This window comes from Pocillopora verrucosa, chromosome 3 (assembly GCF_036669915.1).
Source record: "Pocillopora verrucosa isolate sample1 chromosome 3, ASM3666991v2, whole genome shotgun sequence".
In the NCBI taxonomy this organism is placed as follows: Eukaryota; Metazoa; Cnidaria; class Anthozoa; order Scleractinia; family Pocilloporidae; genus Pocillopora; species Pocillopora verrucosa.
The window spans coordinates 21,519,317-21,546,947 of record NC_089314.1 but is presented as its reverse complement, the minus strand read 5'-3'; the positions used below and the strand labels follow the sequence as shown (position 1 = coordinate 21,546,947).

The window sequence follows — 27,631 nt, the reverse complement described above, 5'->3', positions numbered from 1 at the left end:
GTCAGATGTTGGACCTAAGGATTCTGGGCTCTGATGCTAAACCATGGAGCCACAGACACAGTACAGTGAACTAGGTCATAACTAGTTTCATCAGTGATACAAGTTCTACTTTTACATCCACAAGGGCTTTAATCTTTTTTCCATGTCCAATGCACCAACCCCTTTTGCCAGTTCATCTCCCACTGAGAAGATTGTTAAACATTTTACTTCAAATAGAGCTCTTGTCCTAGGTTTGAAGCAGTCATCACAAAACAATGCACAATTAAATGTCTTTATAGCACTTACCTGGACCCCGTTGACGGTGGATAAGATAGAGTGTATTTCACAATGCATCCATCGGCTACTGCTGTTGTGCAAAGGAATGACCGTTTCTGTCAAGACACCCACACAGCAAAACGAAGGAACCTTTATCTCCCCTGGTATAATCAGCTGCGACGGCGATTGTAGCATTCTCTCTCGTGAAAATTCAGGTCTTACTTGCAAAAGTCCATTAGGATCATGTTGGAAAGAAGGTTGGTGGAAAGGTAAGGAAGCAGGTATCTTTGGTTGTGTGAATGTAGCTGGCAACCCAGAAATGTTTGACGGGTTAGATTGAAATTGTAAAGGAAGTTGACGGGTGGGTTCATATTGACTATTACTACTATGAGGAATGTTGACATTGACAGATTGGACATAGTTTGGTGTTAAACTTGATGGTTTTGGTCCCATTGACGCAGAAACAGTATGAACAAGAGGAACTTGACCATGTAAAGTGTTAATTAAGCCATGTCCATGACCTGGATACATGGCTGACCCAACAGGAGCCATCCTTGGACCATACCCAACTGGTGCTGTATGTGACAATGGGCCATGCGTCTGAATACTTAAACCATTTCCTGGATAAATAGGCCCTGCCAAGCCTGGTAAACCAATGGAACCATTGATGTTACCCCCAGGATACAAATGTGATATTGTCCCTTGATTCACAAGTGGAACAATTCCTTGAGAAGTGCTAAATGGAATACCAAGTGGTGAACTATTGTGATTGGTTAAACTTGCAGGCCGATGCCCATGTATCAACAAAGATGATGGCAGTCCTTCATTCAAGTTGCTAGTTTGAACAGCTACTTTTAAATTATCATTTGCAGTAACATGAGTCATAAGTCCTACAGTTGCATTGGTGCCACCAGGTTGGATAGCACCACTTTGCGCATTAGCAGCCCAATGAGAGTCCTCCCTTGTCTTGTACCAACGACTTGGGGTTGCTTCTGGCCAAGAATGTCTAGTGGTGGTAACATCCTCAGAGACTGAGGTAGTCATGCTTCCAACAGCACTATCTGATGTCTCAAGTCGTTGCCTAGGTGATGAGGATTCTGACTGCCACATAGTGCTTTCTTGGATTAAAGGATGAAGTTGCCTGGTTGCTATGGGAGGATGTGAAAAATTATCATGGTCTTCATCCTTAGGCAGTGAGCGGTTTAGTCTTTGCTCAATTTCATGTGTTCTATGTTTCCTGGGATCAACCATAGGAGCATTAAGATGTTGATTATTATCCTCAGAAGGTTTTCGAAGTGTGTATGTTTCACCAAATTGAGGAACAACATGTTGAAAGTTGCCCATTTCAGAGGAAGACATGGATTCCTGTTCCAATGGAAAATCTTTGGAATCAAGCTCCTTCATACTAAGGGGGATCATGGATGGCGAATCATGAGAACGAAAAACACTATCCTCAATTGAGTAACTTGCCAGTTTGTCTGGAGAGTCAGAATTGTTATTAGGCACAATCCCTTGAGCCCTTCCTGGTGAGTATGCTAACTTTTCAGCTGAGGACTTTGTTTGAGGACTACTGGAGGACACAGGATTGAAGTCAGATGTTCTAGAACTGGGTGATATTGATTCAACTTCAGAAGATGAAATATGTTTCCTTCTCAACTTGGCCTTGGACTTTTTCTTTTCTACTGCTGTTAATTTTTTCCTTATTTCATCTGGATCCTCATTAATGGCTTTTGCAATAAATTGAGTCATCTTTTCTAGTGATGAAGCAGAACTTACATCCCCAACAGATGATCTCCTTGGAGACCCTATTCTACTGGAGTGTATGTACAACTCTTGAAGTTCCTGCTGAAGGCCCAGCTCTGATCTTGAAGATACATCAAGTGGATTAGTTGAGACAATTTGACTCTCTTCCTTTTCCTTTCTGGGTAATCGTTTTCCCTCCTTGGGTTTAGATCTAATATCACCAGCAATATTTTTACTGGGTTGTACACTTTGAGAACTGTCTATCTTGACAACACTCTTGATACTTCCTTTACTGCTACTGCTCTGTGAGCTAGTCTGACTTGCTGTTCTACTTCTACTTTTGAAGGTAGAATCAACTTTGAACTGCTCATCAAGCTTCATCTTCTGCATTTCCAAAGACAGCTCTTCTGGACCTGCAGCAGCCAACCCCTGGGATTTGGAGGTTCCAGGACCACTTCCTGCTTCTAAACTTTCTTCTTTCTTCAACTGATCATGTTTCTGAGGTTTCTTAGCAACATGCTTAGGTTGCTGTTGCAATACCTCTTTGATGCCTCCATCGGCAGATGTCCTATTTGAAAGAACATCAGGCGGATTGCTCTCTTGCATAAACTGATCAAACGGTGTAGAAGGCTTGCTGATCATTCTCACTGGTGGCTGTGGGGAGGGGGTCAGTATTGGTTTGTCATCTCCAAAATGAGGCTAAGGTGGTAAATGAACAAAAGAGCGGGATTAATGATTAACCAATATCATAATAATCATTTCTCTATAAAGGTTTGTACACAAGAATGGCTTGCATAGCTTCCAAATCAGAATATTTTTATTTCTGTTGCAGTGCAACTAACTGCCTCACAAGGATGGGATGCAATTCCATTGCAGATTACCTTCTACATGTTTTTAGAATTGTTTTAGATTCATGACTTTCTTTTGCTTGTTCAAAACAAACTTTAACCTTCTACTTCTGGTTGGTTGTTGGTCAACTACAAACCTCAAAACTTAAAACTTACCCTGGGTCTGTCAGGACTAGTTCTAGACAATGAACCAAGCTCTCCTGATCCTGCTGCAAGAAATGCACCAAATGAAATACGCACCTCTCCCAAGCCATTAGGATCATTTATACCCACAACCTGGAGCAGGGATGGTCTTGTGAGAAAGTGACTCTCAGGCACAGTCCAGTCATGCAACTTAGTTGTATCATTAATTTGAGTGTGAGACTGTAACAGACAAAACACACATAAATTAAACTTTAGTCTGATAACACTTTACTCAATAGAACAGAAATATCCAGGCTTGTATGGGAGTTGAACCCATGACCACTGTAACAGCAGTGCAGTGATCACCATTCTTATCTTCATTTATTTATCTGCAGGTCAAAGTGATATTAATGTATTCCATTTGAAAAATAGTTACATGTTATGCCTTGTCTTGTCATGCAATCTCCCTCTACCAAACTAAGTACATTAAGTGAAGTAATAGCAAATATTTTCCAAGTTTTAAATCATCACTTTCAGGATGACGCCAACTGAAAAACCTTTGTTGTGCCAACAAATTTTACTTGCATGCAATTAAAATTAATTTAAAATTCCTGGGCTTGGAGTATCGATCCAGTTTTTGTGAAGGACTTTATCACAAAATGTCCTAATTCCTGTAAAGCCACAATTACTATTTACAGTGGTTGCAAATCTGCTTACTGGAATTTCAAGCTCATGCTCCCTGTTGAAACTCTCTTCACCTGCCGCAATAATTGCTTCTGCATCTCCTATAAAAGAGAGATAATGTCTCTTCCAAAAGAAGATTTGGTAGCTGGAATATTATTGGCACTGTCTATAGTACTGTGCAGTAACAGCTATCCCTAGTTTCAGTAGATTCTGTACAAATTTGGCCTCTTTTCATTGCAAATAAGGGCTTATTTTATTTCATTTTTAAATAGGAATTTTAAGGTTCAATGAATTCTTTCAAACAGATTCTTTTGTGTTCAAGAAAAACCTGACAGGTTGGTAAAGCAGCTTATTATAAGCTTAAATTTATTTTACTTTTGATAAAGTAGTGTTGAGCCATGAAGGCAAAGAGCATTGTCAGTTAGCATGGTCATATTGTCAAGACTGTTGGTGCTAGAAAGTAAATGCATTTCTAGAATTTCAGACTTGTCAAGCCTCAAGAAAAAGTTTTGGTGTAGATTCTACCTTTTTGTAAATTTGCTCAGCTACATATATGGTAACAACCTTAGTTCAGTGATACAAAATTATCCCTATACCTTGCACCTCAAACCCAAAATCAGAGCCTGTCCACGAGAACCTTTTGCTTCCACCACCAAAAGGTTGATCTTCTTCAGAAACAGCCCCACCTTCACCAAAAGGCCATGGCTGTTGATCAATGGAGCCTACTTACAGAATAAAGACAGTTTGTCAACCAACGGTAATGGCAAGATGTCTGCACCTTTAAGGTGGTCCCAAAGCTGTTAATCTTTTACATGTATTTAATAGAATGTATCATGAGGAACTTCAGAATTGACTTCCAACAGTTAGCCATAACTAGTTCAACAACTACTGGATAAATCTTTATCTGCTTGATAGTGATTTATCTTGATAGTAATGTATCCATCACTTCACAGGTTTATCATGAACAAACATATTGACCAGCTCCCAGTTGGCTTGTCAGCTCAGTTGGTAGAGCATTGCACCAGTATCACAGAGGTCATGGGTTCAAATAAGGCCTGAATTTTTTACTGGCCTTATTTTCACCACTTCTCAGGTAGTGTTCATTACTGCAAAGATTGCTTCCAAATTAAGTGATTTATCCAGTAGAGAGCATTATCCATCCTTCAAACAAACAGGGCCAGTTCTTTGGTTAAGAGTAACCACTGTGGATTTAAACCTTCAACCCCACCAAGAGAAACATAATTCATGCTGGACAAAGGGGTGACACCATGCTGAAAAGTCTGCATCATTTTTTACTTATTCCCTTTCAGTAGGCTAGAAACAAACCTTCAAATGGATTTGATCTCAGTATTGAGTCTTGCATTCCACCTGCACCATCAGGCCAAGGGCAAGAGGACATTTTATCAATTTCCCAAGGTGCTGCTGTTTGTTGGATAGAAGTATCATCGCCAACTCCTCCAGGAGTCAAGGTTCTGTCAGTAAGCAGATCAACACCATTTTGGCCACTTGATATATCCACTAGCCCCTGGGAATTTCCTGCATTTTGGAACAACACAGTGAGCTTTCAGTTTGGGTAATTTTGTCCAACCCAGCAAAAACAGTTAAATTCTGGTGCAAGGGGTAATGAGCTTGTCACTTAAAATGTTAACTTTATACACTTCATTCACAGATCAAAGTAATTTAGCAGAAAGAAATTTATTTACTTTATTAATAGCAATGCTCACATGGATATTAGTACTGGGAACAAGGTTGCATAGAGTTTAATGTTAGTGTTGTTTGTCTCATACATGTAGATGTAATGAAGTTACTTCCCATACAGATGGCAACAATTTGATAGGACCCTGCTAGTCTTCATCTGGTGACAAGGTTTACTTAAAACTGCCTAAAGACTAGCAGTATGGTGTTCAAACAGCAAGATCCACATTGGAAGTGACCATATCATAGAAAGAATTATTGTCCTTTCCTATTGTAAAGTCTCAAGGTATCCAGAATTACTTAATTCAGAGTAACTTTTAAGTTAACAATTTATTTTTCTACATTAAACAAACATACTGTAATCAGTTCCCATAAGTCCAGCCGCAGTAAAATTAGCATGATGTACACTTCCTAGAGTCTCTTGGGAGATCTAACAACACACCCAAATTTAGCATGTGTATGTCACGGCATGCCAAGGTTGTACATTCATTACAAGACTTCAAAAACTTTTTCTATAAATATTTCACAAATAGCATTTAAGCTTCAATACCCTCTCTCCAAGTTGTTACTCCTGATGCCAAGGTTGTAGAAGGATCCCCATCACTTGAATGTTCTGTTCTAGCATGCTTGAGGAGAAATTAAAATGTTCTTACATGTAACAAAAGCTTAATAATTATACATGCTCGTATATATTGAAAAGTAGTCACTGTTTCAAGACAGTACATGTAGAGATGTACTGCTACTGAAGTCTGTAGGGTTCTGCTTTGCTTTATGAGTGTTTGGAAGGAACAGCTTCATAACTTGACAATTTGTGTTGTCTTGTTTTTTTTGTGGAAAATTATTTCATTATACCTGATTATTAACAACTAGTTGTCCAGTCACAGTAGATGGTCGCTGATTGCCTTGGAACACAACACCAGGTGTAGACCTCATTCCGTCTTCTTCTTCATCTCTGGGTGTTGACTGAAGTAAACAAAGAAAATTGTTTTTATTACCACCTATGTGGCCTTGTTACAGTTTAAGATAATCATTACATGTAATAGTTTTGTCACTGTTTAAAAATTCTCAATTAGCTGCAACAAAAAGGACTTTCCTGGTTATAAGTCTTCAAACTCTAAGAATACAGCATGTATTGACATATTCATTAAATGTAAAAGTAGTGACTGTAAGGCTTCCGTAAGCTATAGAATTATATTTTGGCAAGTTATATTATGGCATTCAAATTCCAGCTGCATGTACCTTCCATAGCTTTGAACTGTCAATGGCTGAGTCCCCATTGATGAAAATGCTATTTCCAAACTTGATTGAGAAGTCAGGACTACTCTGATTAATTGAAGCAGACACAGCTGACCCATCACCATGCCAGCTTCCTGACCTCTGATCCGATTCTTGATTTGAATAACCTTCAAAAGCTGTTTCATTGGAAATGAGAGTCTGCATAGGAAACAAGAATGCAAAATATGGAGTTTGCATCATATTCCTTCTCCATTTTAAGAAAGTATAATTTGTGATGATCCTTAAGTAGCATAGATTGTTATTTTGCTGGCACATATCAGAGATCTGCATGGGTAGCATTTGCACTGAGTTAATTAGGGGGGTTAGAGTTTGCAATTTTCAGCTAATAGGAGAATGAAGAACTCTTCAGTCAGCCTTCATCCTGCTTTGCTGTTGTTGAATATCATCATGTGAACACTAGATTATAATAACCATTTCATGGTGATCCTATTAAGAGTCTTTGACTTTATTTATCAATTGATAAAAAAGCGTCAGTCCAAAGATACCGTAAAACACAAGGAGTAGCAGCAATGTTTTGGTCAGGGTTACATATTACCCTTCTCCTCCACCTTCTGGCTTTTAAGGATTTTTATGTGTGGCTTTAGCTAGTGTGTCTGTTCTGTCTTTCAACCTTATAACCCCCAGAGGTGATTAACATGTAACCTCTCCTATTATATCCATATATTATCCAGCAAACAGGTAATGAGAATACCCAAACCTACCTCTCACACAATATATCATAACTAACTGATTGCAGCTGGAGAGGAGAATTAATAGTCAGATCTTGGATTTAAAGGGTTTAATTTACACAGTAAGATTTTAAGGATAAATAAATGGAAGCTGCTTTTAAGGCTATTAAATAAATGGAAACTGCTTTGGCTTGCTTATGCACCTTGAAATCATCACTCTTGGGTGTCCAGTTGAGTGGAGGTAAAAAAAATTAGCTTGGCAAAAATATTTCAAACATTCACTGAGTCATTCACTTGAACCTAACCAAACTGTTCATTTCTGTGAAGAGCTATAAAATGCAGGTAGACAGAGTTGCCTCTACAAGCTTTACCTTATCCTCATCTTGAGAAGCATTATGGGCAGCATCAATGGTGGTAGGGTCAAAATTCAAGGACTCAGCATCCACAAGAGAGTTGCTTCGTTTGTTGCCCAGCATCTGATTAGTAAATAACAAGACAAAGACAAACTTTACATATTTACTTGGAGCATGGGATGAAGAAAAAGCTCTGAGCCTCTAGAGAGGATTCAAAACCACACACATTCCTATTTTGACATTGATGCCTAACAATTGAGCTGACAAAAACTTGGCAATTAATTACATAAACTGTTTAATAAACATGCACACTATACCAGGCTAGGCTAGTTAAGTTAAACTAGACTAGACTTCACCAGCAAGGCAAGATTTGGTCAGTTACCATTGAGCTAGCCTACTCATTGTGAATAAGACTTTAACAAATGATTTTTCCTTAGCAATTTCATCTTGACTACATTTCGGTTAGCCAAGAATAAAAGCAGCAAAAACACACCTGGGACATATGAAAAGAGCCATCTTCTGCCCATGCTGAACGAGGTGTGGCAGCATTGTGGCCCATTAGGTAACAAGACTCTAGAGCAGATGTTTCATTGTGGGTACCTGTGTTGTCACAATTCTGTGGTGCACCCTGTCAAATATCCAGAACGTGAAAATTACAACAGGAGAGATGCTTAAATCATTGCTCAATCTTTTGGAAATATGTTCTTACCAGTCAAAGATAATAATTCTCTCAAAACACTTCAGTAACTACTGATAAATCAAAAGTGAGAGAAATACATGCACACCATTAAGTAAATGACAATTTCCAATCGCCTATACTCCTGATGATCTATTATGAATGTTCAAAACTGAACTGCAACACAGGGCACAGCTAAGCAGCAGTTACACTGCAAATTTCAGGGTAAAAATGGAAAATTAGAGTATAAGTAAATGGTTTGCATGAGCCAGGCAAAATGTCTGAAATTTCAACAGATCAGCAATGCAGAAGTGTGAGCCTGAATTCCAGACAGGAAAGTAATGCCCATTTAATTAAAAGAAAAAACAAACACAAAAAAACAAGACATATCAACATAAAACAAATTAATATAAAAGTTTTCCTAACCTTTAATTGAGTAGATCAAAATAATAAATTAATTGACCTATTGTAAATTGATAAAACTCCTTGAAGGGAAACAATACCTCTCTAACCATGGGAGTAGACGAAGCTTGGAAATGTAGAGAATGTGGCATAGTCACAGAATCATGTAACCTGTTTATCCAGTCTGGAGGACTAGGTGACAGGACAGGTGACCTTTCTGCAGCAGCGTCACCAACAGGACAGCCTCTCCCTGCTGTCAGACTATCACTGGCAGGTAAAGAGGAAGTGCCCTGGAAGTTTCCTCCCATGGATTGGTTGACAAATCCAAATGACATGATTGATGGAGGAAATGTTAAGGATGGTAAAGAGCTTGCAGTAGAGGATGCATATGCTGCTCCTGCAAATGACACAACACATAACTGTTCACTTGCATGATGATACTCTATTTCGCTACTCCATAGATAGGGGTGACAAAATGATCAAATAGTTATACACCAGACTCCAAACTGAAAGGTCTGTGTTCCAGCCCCAATCCAGTCTTTCTGTTGTGGTCTAGGGCAAGACATGTTACCCTCACAGTGCCTCTTTCCATTCACCTGTCAGAGTATGTAAGGGCACTGAAAAATGCTGGAGTAATGCTAGGCCTATGTGACATTACTTTTGAATGGCATTCCATCCTGAGAGGAGACCCATAGAGTAAAAATACTCTTGGTAGCTTTATGCAACAGAAACAAGAATACAGAAACTAGCACTTGTGGGCCACTCTATCAGCTCATAAGACTTGACCCTTTGAATTAATCCCTTTCTTACCAGCTGGGCCACCATCATCTGCATCACTATTGTTACCACTGCTGCCATCGCCACCTCCACCTCCATCTCCTAGAATGTCAGGAAGAACATCAACACCCTCTGCTGATTGGCGCAACTCTAAAAAGAAAAAAAAATTGTCCATGAAACTTTGGTAGAATTCTGCTTGTACCTTAATAGTGTGAATACTCAAAGCAAAAAACAGTATTTGAAGGTACATACTAACCTATTGCCTGTGTTTCTTGTCTGTTACTTGCATCTAAAGAAGGTCCATTTTGGAGTTGCAAGTCTTCCACATCAGAGTTAGCACCTTCAAGACCAGGGCGTCCTCTACTATCATTACTTCCATCTCCTGCACCATGTAGCAGCGGTGATGTGACCTCATCATTATCCTCGTGTCCATCACTTTCAGATCTGGAATCCATTCCACTCCCAAGCCCTCTGCTACTGTATTGTATTAAAAATAAAACAAAATGCAAAAACCATCACATAAACAACCAAGGAGAAGAAAAGAACCTAGTATGAAACCTGGCTTGGATTTATCAGCTGATTTGACAATGCAAAATGGCCACCATTAATAATTATTGTTTGAAAGCTGATGTTTCAAGCATTAGTCTTTTGTCAGAGCAAATGATGAAGGGCTTACACTCAAAATGTCAGCTTAGAAACTCTTTACAGTGGCCAATTTACAACATCAACTCAGTTGATAAAAGCAAATTAATTTGTTTTACTACCCCACTCACATTATCTCTCTAGCATGGTAGCAAAAGACCAAGATACAATTGCGAAAAATCACTAGACAACATTCACATGTCCACGCAATACCTGCCAAAACTTTGACTGAAAATACTGTCAGGAAATGTCTGTGATTGAATAAAGCTGATACTGGATGTCAATGACACCCTATCAATCAGCTCTCCACCATCACCACTCCCTGCTCTCCTCTGTAACATCATATCAAGTTCTTCTGAAAAAAGACAAGAAACAAACTATCCCACAAGATGTTTTGATCAAAGTGTGAAAAAAAAAGGTTACTGTACTTCTTCACCTATAAGCCGAGTCCCTAAAAGTTAAAGATCTTCCAACAGACTTATGTTGTCCAAAAAAAAAAGAAAAAAGGAAAAAAGACAAACCATCAGCTATAAGCCGAAAGCAAAATTCTTGATTGTAACCAGTCATTTGAGTGAGCAAACCTCATGGAAAACATTGGGAAATGACTCACTGACCACAAAAGCTAATGAATTAAAATAAACACAAAAGAAAAAAAGCAAATCAGTGAAGATGTAAATACTACCACATGACTGCAGAAACACAACAATATGTGGGAAGCAAAGAATCTGATTGGTGGTCAGAAATACATTGTTGTCATGACAATTTTAAAACATGTCATGTAAAGAGTGCTGCAGTCATGGAATTTAAGGTCATTTTGTATTAACAGTACATTTTCAATTGAACTTTGTTTTTTAATTCCAAACCCTCCGCTATAAGCCAAACCCCATTTCTCATGAAAAAATATCCCAAACTTTTGTGTCAAATACTGAAAAAATCGCTCAGCTTATAGGTGAAGAAATATGGTATTTTAACTTAATAAAACTGCAGAAACAACACATATCCAGTACTATTCATTTTTTCCTCCATTTTTTATAATTGGCAACTGGTTCAAGGATTTCAAAACTCTGCTGAGTTGACATAACAAAGCAACAGTATACAAATCACCAACTCACTAATTACTTATCAGTCAGCACAATTCTCTGCATTGCTTCATCTAACATAAGTGCTTATTGCATCACTCTTCAAATGACCATAATGTTGACTAAGCTCTTTGTTAGCCCTTTCCTATGTTTAAGAGCACTGATTCAACATATTTAAACACCTACAAATAATATCATTATATTATGTCTAATGTACCTCAAGCTAGTTATATCTGAGCAACTGCACTCTTAGCCTCATGAAAAGTTAAGTATGAATGTTGCAACCTTTTCTGTATTTATGAAATTCATAAAAACCTTTGAAAGAACTCAGTAAGCATGTACACCCTGGAGCACACAATTATGGACTTTCTTTCATTTAAATTATTGTTCAATTTCAAGCGCGCCTCACTGGTTACCAGGTAATTCATATGATTTGGATTTGAATGACATCATTTTTTGTCACACATACAAAAAAAAGTGGTTTTGGGATTTTTGAGTCAAACTGGACTTGTAATGTTCCTTTGATATTAAAGGGTTTTTCTAATCAATTTTATGGATCTTGAGGGCTATCAGGAAAATTGTTGGAACATGGAGAGCAAACTCATTAGATACCTTGACCATAGCTGTGTTGTAAAGGTTCCTCATTAACAGATTCCTGAAAATCATCATTTGCTTGTATGCTGTGTGAACTGAAAAACGTGTCTGGATCTTGACCTGAAGATAAACAAGTTAACCTGTGTTAACAGGTTAACTAAAGCATTGTGCAGCAGATCTACATTATTTGAATTTGGTATTGGATCAACTAATCATTGCTAAATTTTATTTTTTGGCAATCTCATCACTTGTATGTTTCATGAGGATTTCAAAATAAGCCAGTGACTGCCCAAGTTTGGCAGGCTACTTGATAACATATTGCCAGGTACTCTGGTAAAAATAATTCTCTTTGGACCCTTAATGAACTTTTGACAGTCACCTACTTTTGCTAAGTCTGAGCTTACTTCAAAGCATTTTGAAACCCCTGGTTTCATCCTGTTTTGGTCACTGATGGGAGTTGAAGGGTTAACATAACATAAATTGTTCTGATCGACTCTTTCATACCAGTATCTGGTCTTTCTTCTTCTAATTGCATCACTGTGTTCTTGTTAACAACTGGAGTCTGGTCTGAAGCTGGATGGAACCCATTAGTAAAGGGGATGTCCTCTCCTTCTTGCTGATTACCATCAACAGTATAGTGATTGAGTACAACTTCACCAAGGTCATTGCCATCTTCTTCGTCGCCAATTAAAGTTCTTTCCAACATCAGAGAGGCTTCTGTAGAACCAGCTGGATTCTGAAAATTGTCACTGAGGTCTACAAAGATAAATTAATGATATTGTTGAATTCTATACTGTCTATAAATACACACTTTAGAAAGGGAGGGGTAGAGAAGGTATTAGAAGTTTCACAGTTACCATAAGTCCAATAAATCTCACACATGACTAGAAATTCTGAAAACTTACAGTAGCAAACTGTATTGATAAATTCAATTACAGAGAATATATTACAACAGCATACCTAAAACAGCATTACGTAGAGCTACATTTGTCACTAAAGCTCTACCCAATTAAATCATAGCTACCTGTGCCTGTAAACCTTGTGTCTATTATTCATTTATCTATTATTTAAATATAAACATTGTGGTTCAAATCAATTTTTGGTTTAAGAATTTCATACCATATACTTTTCATACCCATGGGAAAGTAAATTAAAAATCATACTGCTCTAAAAAAGCATTAAAACAGAACATTTCTAATCATTCACTTACAAATAAAATCAATTTTTCAAAATCTTTTCTTAGAGTTCATTTACATTAACCTGGTAGTCCGTCTAACTGCAAAATTCCAAGTGAACTCTCATCTCCAGTCACACTTTTCCCACTCTCACTTGATGCTACAAAGCCTAAAAGCAAAGTCACACATCTGTTATTAAAAACCTTATCTTTTTTCCAACATATAACATTTTTTCACAGATTACCCTGTATTTGAGTTTTCAGCATTTGCATTCAAATTCAGGCCACCATATGTATCTCTGCACAATGCAAGCTCTTTAAAGCAACAAGAAAGTTTCAAAAGAAGACAGGGTTACATTACTTTCCCTTAATATGCGAATATTTTAGGCCAAGAGATTGATCTACAAGGTTTGTACCATTTCCACTGAGAATATTTTAAACAGGTTCCCCTAATGTTTAACAGCACTCAGGTATACTCCTGAGTAGAGAAAGGCTCTGTGAAAGTGAAGTGTCCTGCCTAAAAACTCAACAGAATGACTCTGATCAGGAATCAAGCCTGCACCTCTCCACTCAAAGTTCAGTGTGCTTATTATTAGCACATCATCTGGAATTTCAATAAATCTGGTTTCCAAAAGGCTACTGCAGCCTGTAAGACCTTTCACCGCTATCTGTTTAGCTTGTGGGTAGGCTTTGGTGTTTGGGTTTCACCTTATGGCACAGCTGCCTATAACATCATCTGCAGCTGCTTATGGAAAATGTTATCAAAACCCTTGCATCATGTCCAGAATTCTCATTACTGTGATAACTGTAATTCTTTATTGCTTAAATACTTAAACATACCAAGTGACTCTGCATTATGGATGGCCTCAAAGAACTCATTGATGTTGTTGGAGTTCAGTTCCTGCAATCCCAGAGATGACCTAAAGATTAGATAAAAAATAAAAAAGTCAAAGTGAGAGTTATTGATATGACAATGTTAACATTTTGTGCAAAACACTTGTGATGGGTGGAAGGATTCATTAACAAATGGGTGTCGCTAAGGGATTCATAAAGGCTTCCCCTAGGGTAACCTCTGACAATGCATGGAGACAAGAACTTCAAACATATCAGTTGTATAATGAAATCTTGCTGTACAACTGATATGTTTTATACTAAACCAAATATAACAAGTTGATTACAGAGTCTGGTGATAATGAAAAACCCCAGTCTAAACCAATCAGAATTCAGAAAGTTTGCCTCATGTGTGGTTATAACAACAATCCGTATTTCTCAAATTTAATTAAGTTGCATTTCTCATGAGACTGTAAGATCGCAGGCTGTAAGTACTGTAACTCATATTTGGAAAGATTTAAAGTGATATTTTCTTCAAAATTTGAAAAGGATAAGAAACTATGTTAAAATTTGCAGACAACTCAAAATATCTTTAGAGTGCAACAGGTGTGGAATAATGTAATTGATTATTAATTATTGCGTTTCAAATTCTCTTCTCTTTTAATTGTGTACGCGTTGTCAAATCAAACAGGTAATAGACAGTAGTACCGAATTCAAAGAGACTCGTCATGATGGGTTTAGATCCATCATGAAAAAATATTTGGCTTTAATTTAAAAAAATGTTTTAAAACATACTTTAAAATATTCTGATGGCAAAGATTTGACTTTGATCGCGACTTCTATTCCATCGTTATGCTTAATTGCTGCTTGCAAGCCTAATTAATACCAAGGTGATAATGTCTACAGCTAACCAACATCAAAAACTTGGACACAATTCCGCTTAATCATACCAGGCTTGTCTGTGACCAGAAAAATTCACACAAAGTTCTCACTCGACTCAGCCTCACGAAGAAGAGAAATATACAAGATTTTAAAAAATCTGTAGACTGGTATCGTAATCAAATCGATCGTTAACTTACTGCTCAGTAGCACTTGACTCTTTCCATTTCTCTACAGAACCATCCGTTTGACCCACATTTTCTCCAGTCAAAGACGTTCCAAGATCAGTGTTGATGTCTTTGTTCGGCACAATTTCAGCGAAAGATGCTTCGCTGCACTCACTTGCGTCAAAATCCGAAAAGGACTCGAGCCCACTGACATGAGAAGGTGCAACAATGTCGCTAAACGCAAAGGAATCTTGCGAAAAGTTTAAATCCATTACTTCCTTCTTTCTAAAGAATCAAACTCCATTATGGAATATTGTTCACTCAATATAGTAGTTGTTACTGTTAACTGATCTGTAAAATCGGTTTAAAATAGCCATGACTGTATGAAAAAGTTTATCTTCGCGCCAAACCCGCCATGTTTTATAACAGTGATGATCCAAAGCGAGGCTGATCAACCGCTGAACAAAATATGATCAGTCTTGATATTCTTATTATTAAAATGCTGAGGATGTTTTGTTAGTATTGGAGAGAAATTACAGGTTTGTCTTGCTGTCATGAGGACTTGACCAGAAATTTGCAATTTGTTTTGGATTCGTGCCTAAGGGAAAACTTTTTTGTTTATTTGAAATTCCGTAGAGTGCATTGTACGAAATATGGAAAATTATTTGTGGGTGAAGGTAAGATTAAAATAATTTCTTTCGAGTCAGTCGAAATTATGCTAATTTGACATTTTAAGCTAGCTATGTTACATTCCGAGGGATCCGTGAACGCCAACGTACAAATAACATCAACCTCATCTGTCAGTATTCGCTGTCATTATGTCCACAGTGACGAACCATAATAACTTCTGTATGACAATTATCTCAGCTGAGTCGACGCTTCTCGTTGTGTGACACGATGGTCTGAGAAGGGCTAAGTGCGTCTGAAGGTGTTGATTTGAAATCTATTGAATAAGGGAACATGGGATGCTGTGTCTCGAAAGGGAGGCCTGTCCGAAGTTCTTCAGAGGACGATCTCGAAGCAGGACAACAAAATCTGACTCTAAGGTATGTAAAGAACGATTCTTCCACAAAGAAGGGCAAACCTATTTTTGCGAGTGTCAATGTTTGGTCTCTCAAGCAAGTACTTGGGGCCACAATAGGCAATTCTCATTATCTTTGAATATCGACGAACACTGTTGATTTCTTTTTTCTCTCTCTCGATCAACCCCACGAAAAAAAAAAGAATTTCGGTCGCATGAATTTGGCGGTATTCCAAATAAACCGCAGATTGGCAGGGTGCCGTGTATTTTTTTTTCGTCAGAAGATATGTCCGTAAATAGGTCAATACCCAACGATTATAAAAGGATGTAACCATTGCGAAATCTATCAGCGCTCAACAGCGTGAAATTAATCAAATTGCTTGGACTACTAGCTGCATTTTAAACGATTTTGCAACGGAAACAAATTGTTCAGCGATGATGGAACGATTTTACATGTATTTTAGGATGAAATCCGTTCAAAGTTTCTCATCTACTGATTTGTATGTATATCTTCTTGTTTAGACAATGGGATAAAGGAATTAAATATTAATAGTTGACTAAATACACAAGTATGGGTTAAATCTAGATATGATCCAGTATTACGCTAAGCCTGCATATATTTATGTAGTGTGAGAAATTTGCATTCTTCGAAAAGTACAGTGTTTCAGAAGTTACGCGTAAACTTTGGATAACATCTTTACCCAAAACTTAATAATAATTATCAAACCACCTTGGAAATCTTTTATCGTGAAATTAAATTTTCTCTCACCTCTTTAAAAAAACACATTTCTGTGATTTCTCTTTCAGCGGCATAGTCACAGCTTCAAGGTGCTTTGACATTAATTTATTTTAATTTTTTTTTTAAGTTTTGCTTTTACTTTTGAACAAAATTATTTTATGGTTAATTAACATAAAAATACTCAATTGATTCTCAATTTGAAGACACTACACTTATTTAGAAACACCCTCATTGAAGCTTTTAATAATATATACCTGTAACTCAACAATTTTGGTGAGCCCCCCTTTTCATTGTTGGATCGCATTTAGCAAGGTGAGATATATTAAGGTGTCAATATGGCTCTGAACCTGCAATGAAGACTTTACGACAACTTTGTAGAATCTTGATGCACTGATTGCAACTCAACAAGAATGGAATTGTCAAATTATTTCTGAGTTAAATGACAGACTCCTAGGTCACTGATCAGGCTTTGAGTGCAAGCACAGAGCCAGCTTGAAGTAAAGCAATGATTCTGTTTTCTGCATGGCCTAGGAAAATGTTCTTTGTTTGTTAGGATAAGATGCAAAATTGGATATAAAGAAATACCTCTAACCTTTCAATCCAAGATCTTGATTTCAATTCTCCTTACTATCTGTGATATATTTGATATATTTCATGTAAATACAGAGAACTCCTGTAAAAGCAGTTAATGTCTTCAAGTTGGTTATTTTTCTACATTCTCATTACCTTTCTGGTTGACAAAGTGTTGCCACAGAAGGGAGAAATTGTCTATTATTTCCTCTTGGGAGAAATGGGTTGATGCCACATTAGTCACCCTAAATTGACCTTTGGCATTGGAAATAAGCTGTTTTTTTGTTGTTATTAATATAATGTATGTTGACATTTACACAGACATGTGATCAGTAGACAGTTGAACAGAAAGCAGTAACTCTTGAATTATGTAAACATACAATAATCAACAGCAATTCTTGTTTCTCTTTTAAACCTTCTCAGTAATAAAGAAGCAAGTCAGACATCCCTGCAACTAGCAGCTGATATGCCACATGCAGCTCAGGAACTAAAAGCATCTAGTGAGGAGTTTCATCTTTCTTTACCTCAATATGAAACACCTGAACATGAACTGCATAAAAAAGCTGTTCCTGGATCAAGTAGTTCCCTGGATGAGTTATGTGGGAGGACAAAAAGTAAAGCCGACAAAGAGGAGCGGTTCTCAAAGATTAGTAAAAAATTATTTGGTAAGAAAGAAAGAGAAGCACCCAAAAAGGATGATCAAGTTTCAAAATCAGCTGAAAATATGCTTAATGGGAAGAAGGATGCAGTGGAAGAAACAGATGTTGATATTGAAATTTGTCCAATCGACCATATGCCAGACAATGAAGAACCAGATATCGATATTTATCCCCTTGATGATGATGGAAAACCTGATACAGTCAATGGGGCTGAAAATCATTTCATTAATGGTCTAATCGATCCACATGCTTCTGCAGATCTGGAAACTCAAAGTGATGTTGATGGAAAAAAAGTTGTGAATTCTGCAGCAAATCAAAGAACAGTTAATGATGAGGATGCTGAAGTTGAAAAATCAGCAGGAAAACAGCTCATCTTGGATGATGTATACCATCAGGTTTTATCAGGAAACATGAGTGTGACAGTTCCTAATTCAGCCAAGATAGTGAGAATATTCACCAGTTCCACTTTTACAGGTAAGCAGAATACATAAAGCATTTAATCACAGAAAGGGGATATCTGGGTTGATATATCAGAAATCTCCTGAAAGAAGTGAGTACTATGGAGCCTGTTTCCTACCAACATCACATATATTTTGTTTCCTCCTATCTCCTAAAAGGAACCTTTGTTCACTCAGATTGTTGAAAAACTTCCTTCCTTTAAATGTTGTAATAAACAAGTTAGTATTAGTCATCATTCAAAGAGAAGAACAATCAAGATAAGCTGTGCTTGAATAATGTGGGAATTAGGTTGCTCAAAAACTTCATAAATGGAAGGCCTCATTGCTAATTACCAGTAGCCTTTCTTGCCTTGACAATGTGTTTAAAAACAATAGAACTTTCACTACATTTTAAAAATTGAGGCAAAGAAGGCTAATATGAGTGTAAATAGAAGAGTAAAAATCACACCAAAATTTTGTAAGAGGTCTATGTGTGGTGTACCCCTCAGCTTTCCTAACTTTAGGCTAAAGTATGTGATTTTCCTTTCCATGTGTCATTATCAGCCCTGTGTCCTATGTTATTTCTATAAGTTAACGACTTCCTTCATTGGAAATTGTAAAAAACAGCAAAAACTAGTTGACTAAAGAGATGGGGGCCTGGATGACCTGGAACAACCTCCTCTTCTTAGACCAAAACAAAGACCCACCAGGCTCTAGTGATAAAACTCTTTGTTGGCTAGTTGTTTCCAGGGGTAGTTTCCCTTCCCTTTCAGGCACACTTACATTTGAGGGGTAGATTTATGCTTCTGGTCTTTCCCTGATTGTTGAAAGTTTTTATCCCAACACAGATGCAACAGTTGAGCGCAACGCACTGATGAGCCAAGTTTATCCAAAACTGAGAGACTTCTGTCATGAGAAAGGTTATGAGTTTCAGGTGGTGGACATGCGCTGGGGTATTCATGATCCATGCACTGATGACCACATGTTCAGTGAGGTTTCGTTAGAGGAGCTCAATCTTTGCCAGGAGCTTTCTACTGGTCCCAACTTTGTGGTGAGTAACCTGAATAGATACCACTCTTTTGTTGCTTTTTTCTCTCCTTTCATCTCATTTTTTTAAGGAAAACTATGTTTTTTTTAAAGGGAGGTGCAGGGGATGTTTTTTTGTGATTACCTTGAGATTTTATTGGGCCCTATAATATTTTCCTTTCTTCTGATTGGTTGCTCTGATTTATTTGGGGTGTTTTGTGACACCCATTCTAAATGCTCTCCAAATAGTTTGGATGTATAAAAACCTCAGCTGAGACAAAATGGATATATCCTCCTCTTTTATTTCCTATTCCATCACATTGGAGTATTTTGCAAAGCATTTTTTTTCCAAGAAAAACCAAGTTCAATGTTGGCAACGGAATTTGCTTATTTCCAAATGTCAGTTACCACGACAGAAGTTGCAGGTAGCCATCTAAATAGACGCAAAAGACAAATTCAATTAACCAGCTTCATGCAGTCACGCTCTTAGATCGAATATGACACTAAAATTTACTTTGGAGGACTGAAGTGTTAAGGGCGAAAAAACATATGAATAGAACTTTTTCCGCCCGATAAGTAATTGTGAAGGTATAGACCATCCTAAACGTGATTATGATCATCTTTTACAGACATTTTTGAGTCATAAGTACGGTTATCGTCCTTTTCCTCGTACCATTTCTGCCTCTGAGTTTGACTCCTTGTTTGCTGCAATTGAAGATGAAGACGACAAGCGACTGTTACAAGTTTGGTTCAAGCTTGATGACAACGCCATCCCACCGGAGTATGTTCTTCAACCAATCAGCAGCCAGTTTCCAGACTTCCTCAATCCTCCCACCATTGAAGCCAGGCAACACGCTCTTAAGGAATGGTGGGATGTATTCCTCAGCCTGCAGAATGCCCTGCGGAAGGCAGCTACAAAGACGCTGTCTGAAGATGCAGCACATAAGTACTTACAGTCAGGTAACTGTTATGTTCTAGAGAGGAACTAAGTTGACGTTTCTTTTACTTTGTCTGAGGCAACACAGGAACCTAATCTACTTACAAATCACTAATTTTCATTTTTACTTTGCTGCATTTCCTTTTTATCCATTTAACTTTTGGACTCACGAAGAGAGTAAAGGAATTTCTGCAAACATGGAACAAACCTGTACAAGGGGAAAGCTCACTTCCTTGCTAGTACAAGAAAATGAATGATTTTTTACACGTTTCTATTTTACTTTTAACATTTCCTCGTTATAAATGTTTAAAGATATGAGGATTTATTTTAATTAGTTGCCACCCCTAATTTTCAAGTCGCCCAGAACAATTTTCGTCTCAATTTCTTTCCTCTTTCAAAAAAAAAGAAAAAGATTGCTAATAAGTCCTAAATTTTGTGTCATCGTGAAGAAAACGGAGAGACCATTTTTTTCTTTTTTGAGGTCGTCCATATGTCCATACTCTGACAGACCATAGGTAACCACCAATTACAGAGTGTATAGCATTCATTTTGATGAGCAAATGTAAATAAATCGAACGTTTTAAGAGGTATAATTATTTGTGACTTTATCTCTGTTTACAGACTCAGAAGAGGAGATAAAGCAGGGCATTATAGAAAGGAATTCGTCAAGCTTACAGGCATTTTGGTTCAAACGCAACATCACAGATATGAAAGAGAACCTCAACAATCCTCGCGCAGCGAAGTATGTCGACGTCGAAGAACTTCCACCGAAACTGCGTGGTAGAGGAGAAGTGAAAGGGTTGGAAAAGTCTACAAAGGCTATTCTAAAATTACCGAAAGAAAATCAAATCCCCAAAGCAATTGATGATAACAATATAGCTTCGTATAACATTAAGTGGGGAGAAAAAGGTGTTGATCCTCACTCGAATGAGGAACACGCCCAATACATTAAAAAACTGTGTCAAGACTACCATGAAAAGATGAAGAAAAGCATTGAAGAAGCTGTCAAAAAGAAGAGAAATACTAAATGGGACGATGGGGTGCTTGAAGAAGTTGCACAGCATCAAATAAACTGTAAAAAGCTTTCCTCCTCCTCCTCCTGTATTCCTAGTAAAGTGCTTGATGGCATCAAGGACTACGTTACAGGACAAATCAATTCTCCCTTAGTTATTCATGGGAAGCAAGGTTCTGGTAAGACATCTTTGATTGCAATGGCGGCTAATTCGTGTCAGACGTGGAGTGGAGGTGAAGTGGCAACTGTGGTGCGTTTCCTTGGCACTACTCATCAGTCCTGTAAAGTGCACTCACTTTTACGAAGCATTTGCCATCAACTTTGTTTTGTTTACAAAGCTGATTCCAAGAACGTTCCACAGGTTTGTTTGTATAATTTTCTGTATAGTTCGTTTTCATAAAATCGGACTATGGCAAATTTCACTCTTTTATGACCAAAACCTTATGAAAACTAAACTGTAAACAAAAAGAGTGGCCAGTTTGTGTTTATAAGTTTTTTTTGTATGTCCTAAACTATTTTGTGATTGGTCAGTACACAACTAGCTATTCAAAATCAAATTAAAATGTCTTCGGTTTTCTTAGTCTTACAGTCATGGTTTCAATCCTTTACAGGACTATCAAAATTTAGTGAAAGAATTCCATGTCCTGCTTCAAAGAGCCTCCCAATCTCAACCATTGGTGTTGTTGTTGGATTCACTGGATCAACTTCGGAGTTACAGTATCAAGCGAGAGTTGTCATGGCTGCCAAATAAGCTGCCTCCGCACGTAAAGATTGTCCTCACGTGTTTGACCGGAGACCAGGCCTTTGCCTGCCTTAAGGTGGGTAGTTTAGCCTATATTGCACATTGAGTTGGAGTCCTTGAGTTTCTCACGAGATTTTAACTCGCCTTTCAAATTGGTGATATGTACACCATTATTCTGGCAATGGTAAGTATCCACATTAGCTGTATTTTTTTGCATTCCTTTTTTCCTGTCTTGTGTCAGGTTTTTGATAGCTGTCTCTTTCTTTTCGAGTTGGATACTGAAAATCACGTAAATAACTTGACTGACAGAAACTATTTCTTGGTCTTATCTCCTTGATTATCTTTTCAGGGCATTGTCGTTGATGACAGCCATTTCGTTGAGATCCAAGAGATGACTGATAGCGAAATGGTGGACATCATGAAATTATGTTTACAAAGCAACAACAGGAAGCTGACTGAATCGCAAGAAAGCTTCGTGCTAAAGCAAGTCTCTAACTGTCGATCTCAGCTTTACCTAAAGCTCGCCCTGGAACAGGCTCTCACGTGGAAATCATATACTACTTTGGCAGAAGTAAGTCTCAGTGCTTCAGTGAGGGAGATGATCATCTCCTTGTTCGAATATCTGGAGGTTAAACACGGAAAGGAGATATTCCAACACACTGCTGCGTACATAACCGCTTCTAGGAGAGGAATAAGTGAAGCGGAATTGGAAGATATTTTGTCTTGTGATGAGGTCGTGTTGGATAAACTATTTTCAAGCTGGGCTCCACCAATTCGACGTCTTCCTTTGTCACTTTGGCTACTCATCAAAGCTGATATAGGCCGCTTCCTTGTTGCTCACGTTGAAAATGGAGTCCGTTTGATCACTTGGGCCCATCAGGAGTTTCATGACATTTCCATGGAGAAATTCTTGTTCTCCGATGATAAGGACCTTCACCGCTTTCATTCAGAGCTAGCAGATTATTTTATCGGTCGATGGACTCAAGGTGCGAAGAAAGGAGACGGGAAGGGGAACGTGAAAGAACGCTATCTTCCTCGTCAGCCACTTCAGTTTGCCAATGATGTGTTCAACTACAGAAAGTTGAAGGAACTCCCTTTTCACTTGTTGAAATCTGACGATTTTGAGAGGCTCAAACAAAGCGCCCTCTGTAACTTTGAATTTCTGTCAGTTAAACTGAAAGCTACCTCGGTTCATGACGTTATTGACGACTTTATTGAGGCTCTGGCTGTCAGACCAGACGACCCAGATTTAAAGCTTGTTTTTGAGACATTGCAACTTTCCATGGAAGCCTTGAACGTGTCTACAGACCAGTTGTCGTCACAGTTCATTGGACGTTTATCCTCTTCTCGTTCCCCATCTCCGTTCATTGCTCGACTTCTACGTCAAGCTCATCACCCTTCCAATCCGGCCCTAATTCCCAACATCCGTTGTCTTGCACGACCAGGTGGAAAACTGGTACACTCATTGCCAGGTCTTCACGGATCTCTCGTCCTCAGCCAGAATGGCGACAAAGCCATGAATGGATCTCATGACCAGCTTATCACCCTGTGGAACGTGAAGAGTGGCGAGGTAGAAAAAACTTTGGATACATCCAGACCTATTGGCTATGTGGACTTCTGCCTTGATGAACAGTTTGCAATTGCATCTTGTCAAGGATCACTGCAATTTTGGAATCTTAACAAAGCACATATGGTTTGGGAAATCCCTAGCACGGAAACACCTGCTCCAATTACAGTTGCTGGAATCCGTGACACTTTGGTGGCGATTCTAGATAGGGTCATCAAGTTTGTAAACCTGAGCGATGGAACACTCACGAGGGATTTTGTGGATAAGAAGTTCCTTCATGACAGAATTGCTGGCCTTGGAAATAGCGTTGCCTTCGCAAGCTCCACGGCGGCCTACACCAGAGTCTATGATCTCAATACGAAGGAAATTCGTCTGTCTATCAAGGTGTCTGGGGAAGACTCGGCGGATGTTGTGAACAACCTGATTCTTACTTCATTCTACGGGGGTCAACTCATTGTATCTTTCGAGAAGTCTAGTAGTGTGCGAGTGTTTGAGTTGAACACTGGAAAGTGTCTTCACGTTCTAGGACCAGATATTCTTTACCCTACTGTAACTAAGAATGGGCGCTATATGTTGTGCACCAACAATTTCAATGACATTGCAATCTGGAACTTGGAAACAGGTATCAAGGAGAAGCAGGTGCTGAAGCATCCCCCAATGACTGCCATTGTGAGAGTTTCCTGTGTTGATTTGAGGACAGTCTTGACAGTGTCCGATGACCTAATGGCACGTGTATGGGATTTGGAAACTCAGGAAGGTTCTGAAGCCTGCTTTGAGGACAACAAAGAGACGAACAGCATCCAGCAGTTAATACCGATTAAAAGCAGTGTTCAAAAGCAAGTAATCACCAAGTCAAAGACTACCGGTCCCATCTGTGTGTGGAATTTGAGTTCATGTCAGATAATTCGAACCTTGAATAACACTAATGCAGATGAAATTCTAGTTGTCGACGACACTCGCGCTGTCATACGTTGTGGAACTAAACTTGCAATAATCGACCTTCAAGAAGGAAAACTGATCAAACACATGCGATCTGACTTTGCCCCCAAAACGGATAAAGTCCACCGACACGCAAGTTCCTTGTACAAGCGTCGAGATTTAGCTCTGCGGTTGGCCGAGAGTCCAAGAGTGCCTGCTGTGTCTACGAGTTTGAAATTCAGCGATTGTGCTTTGGTTGGCACAACACACGTACTTATCCTGTCCAAAGATCGCTTGTATCTCAAGTTGGCTTCCCTTGAAACTGGAGAACTTGTAGCGAAGCTTAAAAGTGGTCTAAACGCTATCATCGAAACAGTGATGGTCAGCGGCAACGGCTTGGTTGCAGTGTGCTCATGTGAGAATGCTCCACTTATAGTCTGGGACCTGAGAGACAAAGCCAAGCGGTACACGTTACAAATCAGTGGTCACTACCCAAGTTTGACAACTGCTGACATAAGCTACAATGGCCATTACTTAGTTGACGTTAGCAAGTTAGACAAGACACGAAAATCTGTGGTTACGTGGGACCTGGAGACGGGTAAGGTCAAACACGTCATTGGCCAGGGGATGAATGTCTGGAATGTGGCAGTGTCCTCCCTGAGCATGCGTATGCTAGTGGCTGGAAGACTTGGCACCAACGAGACCTTGCGGGTGTACGACTTGGTAACCGGTAAATTTTACCACCAACTGAACGGCCACACGGAACCTGTCAAAGGTGTTTGCTTGTCTAAAGATGGGAAACGAGCCTTGGCTTACGTTCCTCTTGGCGTTCGTGATCGCACTGTTCGCATATGGGACCTTATATCCGGCATTCTTCTTGCCTGCTTCACTCCAGACCTTCCCGTTTCCAGCTGCATCCTGACGGATGATGGAGATCAGGTTGCCATGGTAATTAACAAATCCCGTCCAATCGTATCACTGGCCTTATCGCACGAGGTTGGGTCACGTGAGCTGTCTGTTGATGTTTCAAATCCTTACTTCAGCCACCCCACCCTGCATGGAGCCGTGTTTGATATGAGTGACGAGCTCAAATGGAATGATGAGGATGATGATGGTGACAGTGACAATGAAACAGAAGTTAATGTTTGAATCTGCTCGTTGTCTAACGATAAAATGCCAGCAAATGTGTGGGTGTAATTACTTAGTATGATTAGGTGTTTAAATTTTGAACTAATATGAATTTTTTTAACGCGTAGATGCTAGTTGGGTCATAAGAGAGGCTTGAACTTATCGAAATCTAATCATTTCTGTACCATTCAGGGAGTAACTTTTTTTTTAATTCCGCAGTGAACCTTTTTTAAACCGATTTTATTACAATCGTTTTATAATGAATTTCCTTCAAAATTGTTTTGCGTGTTATAGCAGATTCGCAAGTAATATTTTTCAAGGGATTAAGAATAGATGATTGCCATCTTTGATATGATAAGTGAAGAACATGGCCATTTTGGTTGCATAATCCAAACGCAGTACATAGACAAAGAGATATTTATCATAGGAATACATGTAGATAGTTTAAATAACACACATCTAAAAACGTTTTCTCTCTTTAAAATAATTGTCTTATGATAAGTCATTAACAATTTTAGGAATAATTAGTGGAATGCATGAAGTTAATGAAGGAAAGACTTCACAATTTGTCGGTACAAAAAGCGATAACAAAAAGATGGTCTACTTGGTTTTGTAGTTACGTCTGTTATTATCCATCTATACAGAGACTTTGTAACACACTTTGAACACCTTTTGCAGCTTCTGTGGTAACACTTAAGAAATATTTTGGTTCTTTTAGCTTTTAAATCTCAGTGTTCCTCGATGAAAATTACATATAATAGGGCTGGATTTTATATTTTTAAGTATAGTAAAGTATACGGATCTTTTTAGTATAGGTAATAACATGATTTTTTTTTTGCGTGCAATTTGGTATTACTAAGCGCGAGTAAATAAAATTGGGCGAGTGCGATTTGTAATAATTTACATGAAAAAAGCATCACAGAAAGTAAAGAAAAAAGGAATTTTGACCGCTATTTATGAGTTCCACTCGTGTTACAACTTCGCATTCATGTTACATGAAAAATGCACTCATTTTTAGCTAATCAGATGCGCGTAACTCTTTCAAGTATACTATTGGTCCTTTGATTTATATTGACTTTTGTGAAATTGATTTTTAAAGAACAAGAGAATTATTTCCCATCAAAGAACACGTAATTTGGTGATTCAATGGTGTGTGGCGTCACTTATTATTACACCTGCCCGCTATTCCTGCAAAGTCACCTCTTTTCACGGACTCATTTTGCAATAATTAATAGTTTAAAAAAAGAACTTAACAAGAGAAACTTGGAGGAGTAGAATTTCCTATAAAACCTCTTGAATAGACAAGTGTCGATGTCAGCTCATCTTCATATACAAATTCTGTCCTTGGTCAACAGTATTTTGTCCAATCATTTCATTTACGTTATCAAGGAAAAAGTGTTAGTTAAATGTGGCTTGTAAGCGCTCATAGAATGAACTTGAACTGATGGTATTGAAGGGCTCTTTGTACATGTCAGCCTTTTAAAACAGTGAGCAAAATGGAATATACAGGAGCATAGTCAAGTGCGAGACTGTACGACCTCATACACCGCACCTATCCCGTGGTCTGGACAAGTGAAGTAAACAAAATTGACCAATAAAACATATTTCGAAAATCACTAAGTACTTCACCTTCAGAAGCAGCAAAGCTTTTTCAGTGCCAAAGGGTTCATTTTACATCGAGCAAAGCGCATATCCCTGCTTAGATTTCCCCGAGAGTACTTTGCTTAATTGCTTGGAGTAAACAAACCCCTTTTTGCGGTCTAAACTGTTCTGAGGGTGTACGAAACGTGCATGAATAGGTAGTTGTGTGAAATTCAAGTTGAAGGCGCAGGAATCAGGCACTTGTCAAGGTAATACAATGCGTTTGATTTTGGAAGGATAACGTTCATGGAATTGAGTAGAGGTCAAAGAGAAACCGTGGAAAGAAATGCTATTTGATTCCGTAGATTAAATTCTCTTACCCTCAAGTGAAGTAGTGGAAATAGGCAA

At 38.4% G+C, this 27,631-nt stretch overlaps 2 protein-coding genes across 5 annotated transcripts in view; one reads left to right on the top strand and one right to left on the bottom strand.

The window, feature by feature from the left end:
* Positions 1 to 15,292, bottom strand: part of LOC131797652 (centrosomal protein of 192 kDa-like) — a 31,110-nt gene extending 15,818 nt beyond the window's left edge. For 2 of the 4 annotated variants that reach the window (XM_059115304.2, XM_066163016.1), the window contains exons 1-19: positions 14,920 to 15,292; positions 13,850 to 13,929; positions 13,096 to 13,179; positions 12,340 to 12,591; positions 11,854 to 11,955; positions 10,376 to 10,517; positions 9,777 to 9,997; positions 9,554 to 9,670; positions 8,845 to 9,140; positions 8,159 to 8,293; positions 7,684 to 7,788; positions 6,588 to 6,782; positions 6,201 to 6,311; positions 5,899 to 5,974; positions 4,980 to 5,189; positions 4,250 to 4,378; positions 3,687 to 3,754; positions 3,003 to 3,209; positions 286 to 2,697 (exon numbers count right to left, since the gene is read on the bottom strand). In XM_059115304.2, the coding sequence (XP_058971287.2) occupies positions 286 to 2,697; positions 3,003 to 3,209; positions 3,687 to 3,754; positions 4,250 to 4,378; positions 4,980 to 5,189; positions 5,899 to 5,974; positions 6,201 to 6,311; positions 6,588 to 6,782; positions 7,684 to 7,788; positions 8,159 to 8,293; positions 8,845 to 9,140; positions 9,554 to 9,670; positions 9,777 to 9,997; positions 10,376 to 10,517; positions 11,854 to 11,955; positions 12,340 to 12,591; positions 13,096 to 13,179; positions 13,850 to 13,929; positions 14,920 to 15,158 (5,181 nt within the window). In that variant the 5' untranslated portion in view covers positions 15,159 to 15,292. The remainder of the gene's footprint in view (positions 1 to 285; positions 2,698 to 3,002; positions 3,210 to 3,686; positions 3,755 to 4,249; positions 4,379 to 4,979; positions 5,190 to 5,898; positions 5,975 to 6,200; positions 6,312 to 6,587; positions 6,783 to 7,683; positions 7,789 to 8,158; positions 8,294 to 8,844; positions 9,141 to 9,553; positions 9,671 to 9,776; positions 9,998 to 10,375; positions 10,518 to 11,853; positions 11,956 to 12,339; positions 12,592 to 13,095; positions 13,180 to 13,849; positions 13,930 to 14,919) is intronic. The other 2 variants (XM_066163014.1, XM_066163015.1) reach the window with 2 other exon arrangements.
* A 133-nt stretch (positions 15,293 to 15,425) lies between these two features.
* On the top strand, positions 15,426 to 26,764 carry LOC131797721 (protein qui-1-like). Its single transcript, XM_059115386.2, has 8 exons — positions 15,426 to 15,563; positions 15,715 to 15,932; positions 17,640 to 18,349; positions 19,161 to 19,363; positions 19,968 to 20,298; positions 20,897 to 21,648; positions 21,899 to 22,105; positions 22,379 to 26,764. Exons 2-8 carry the CDS (start codon positions 15,847 to 15,849, stop codon positions 25,661 to 25,663), a joined length of 5,574 nt encoding a protein of 1,857 aa, XP_058971369.2. The 5' UTR covers positions 15,426 to 15,563; positions 15,715 to 15,846; the 3' UTR covers positions 25,664 to 26,764.
* The last annotated feature ends 867 nt before the right edge of the window (positions 26,765 to 27,631 follow it).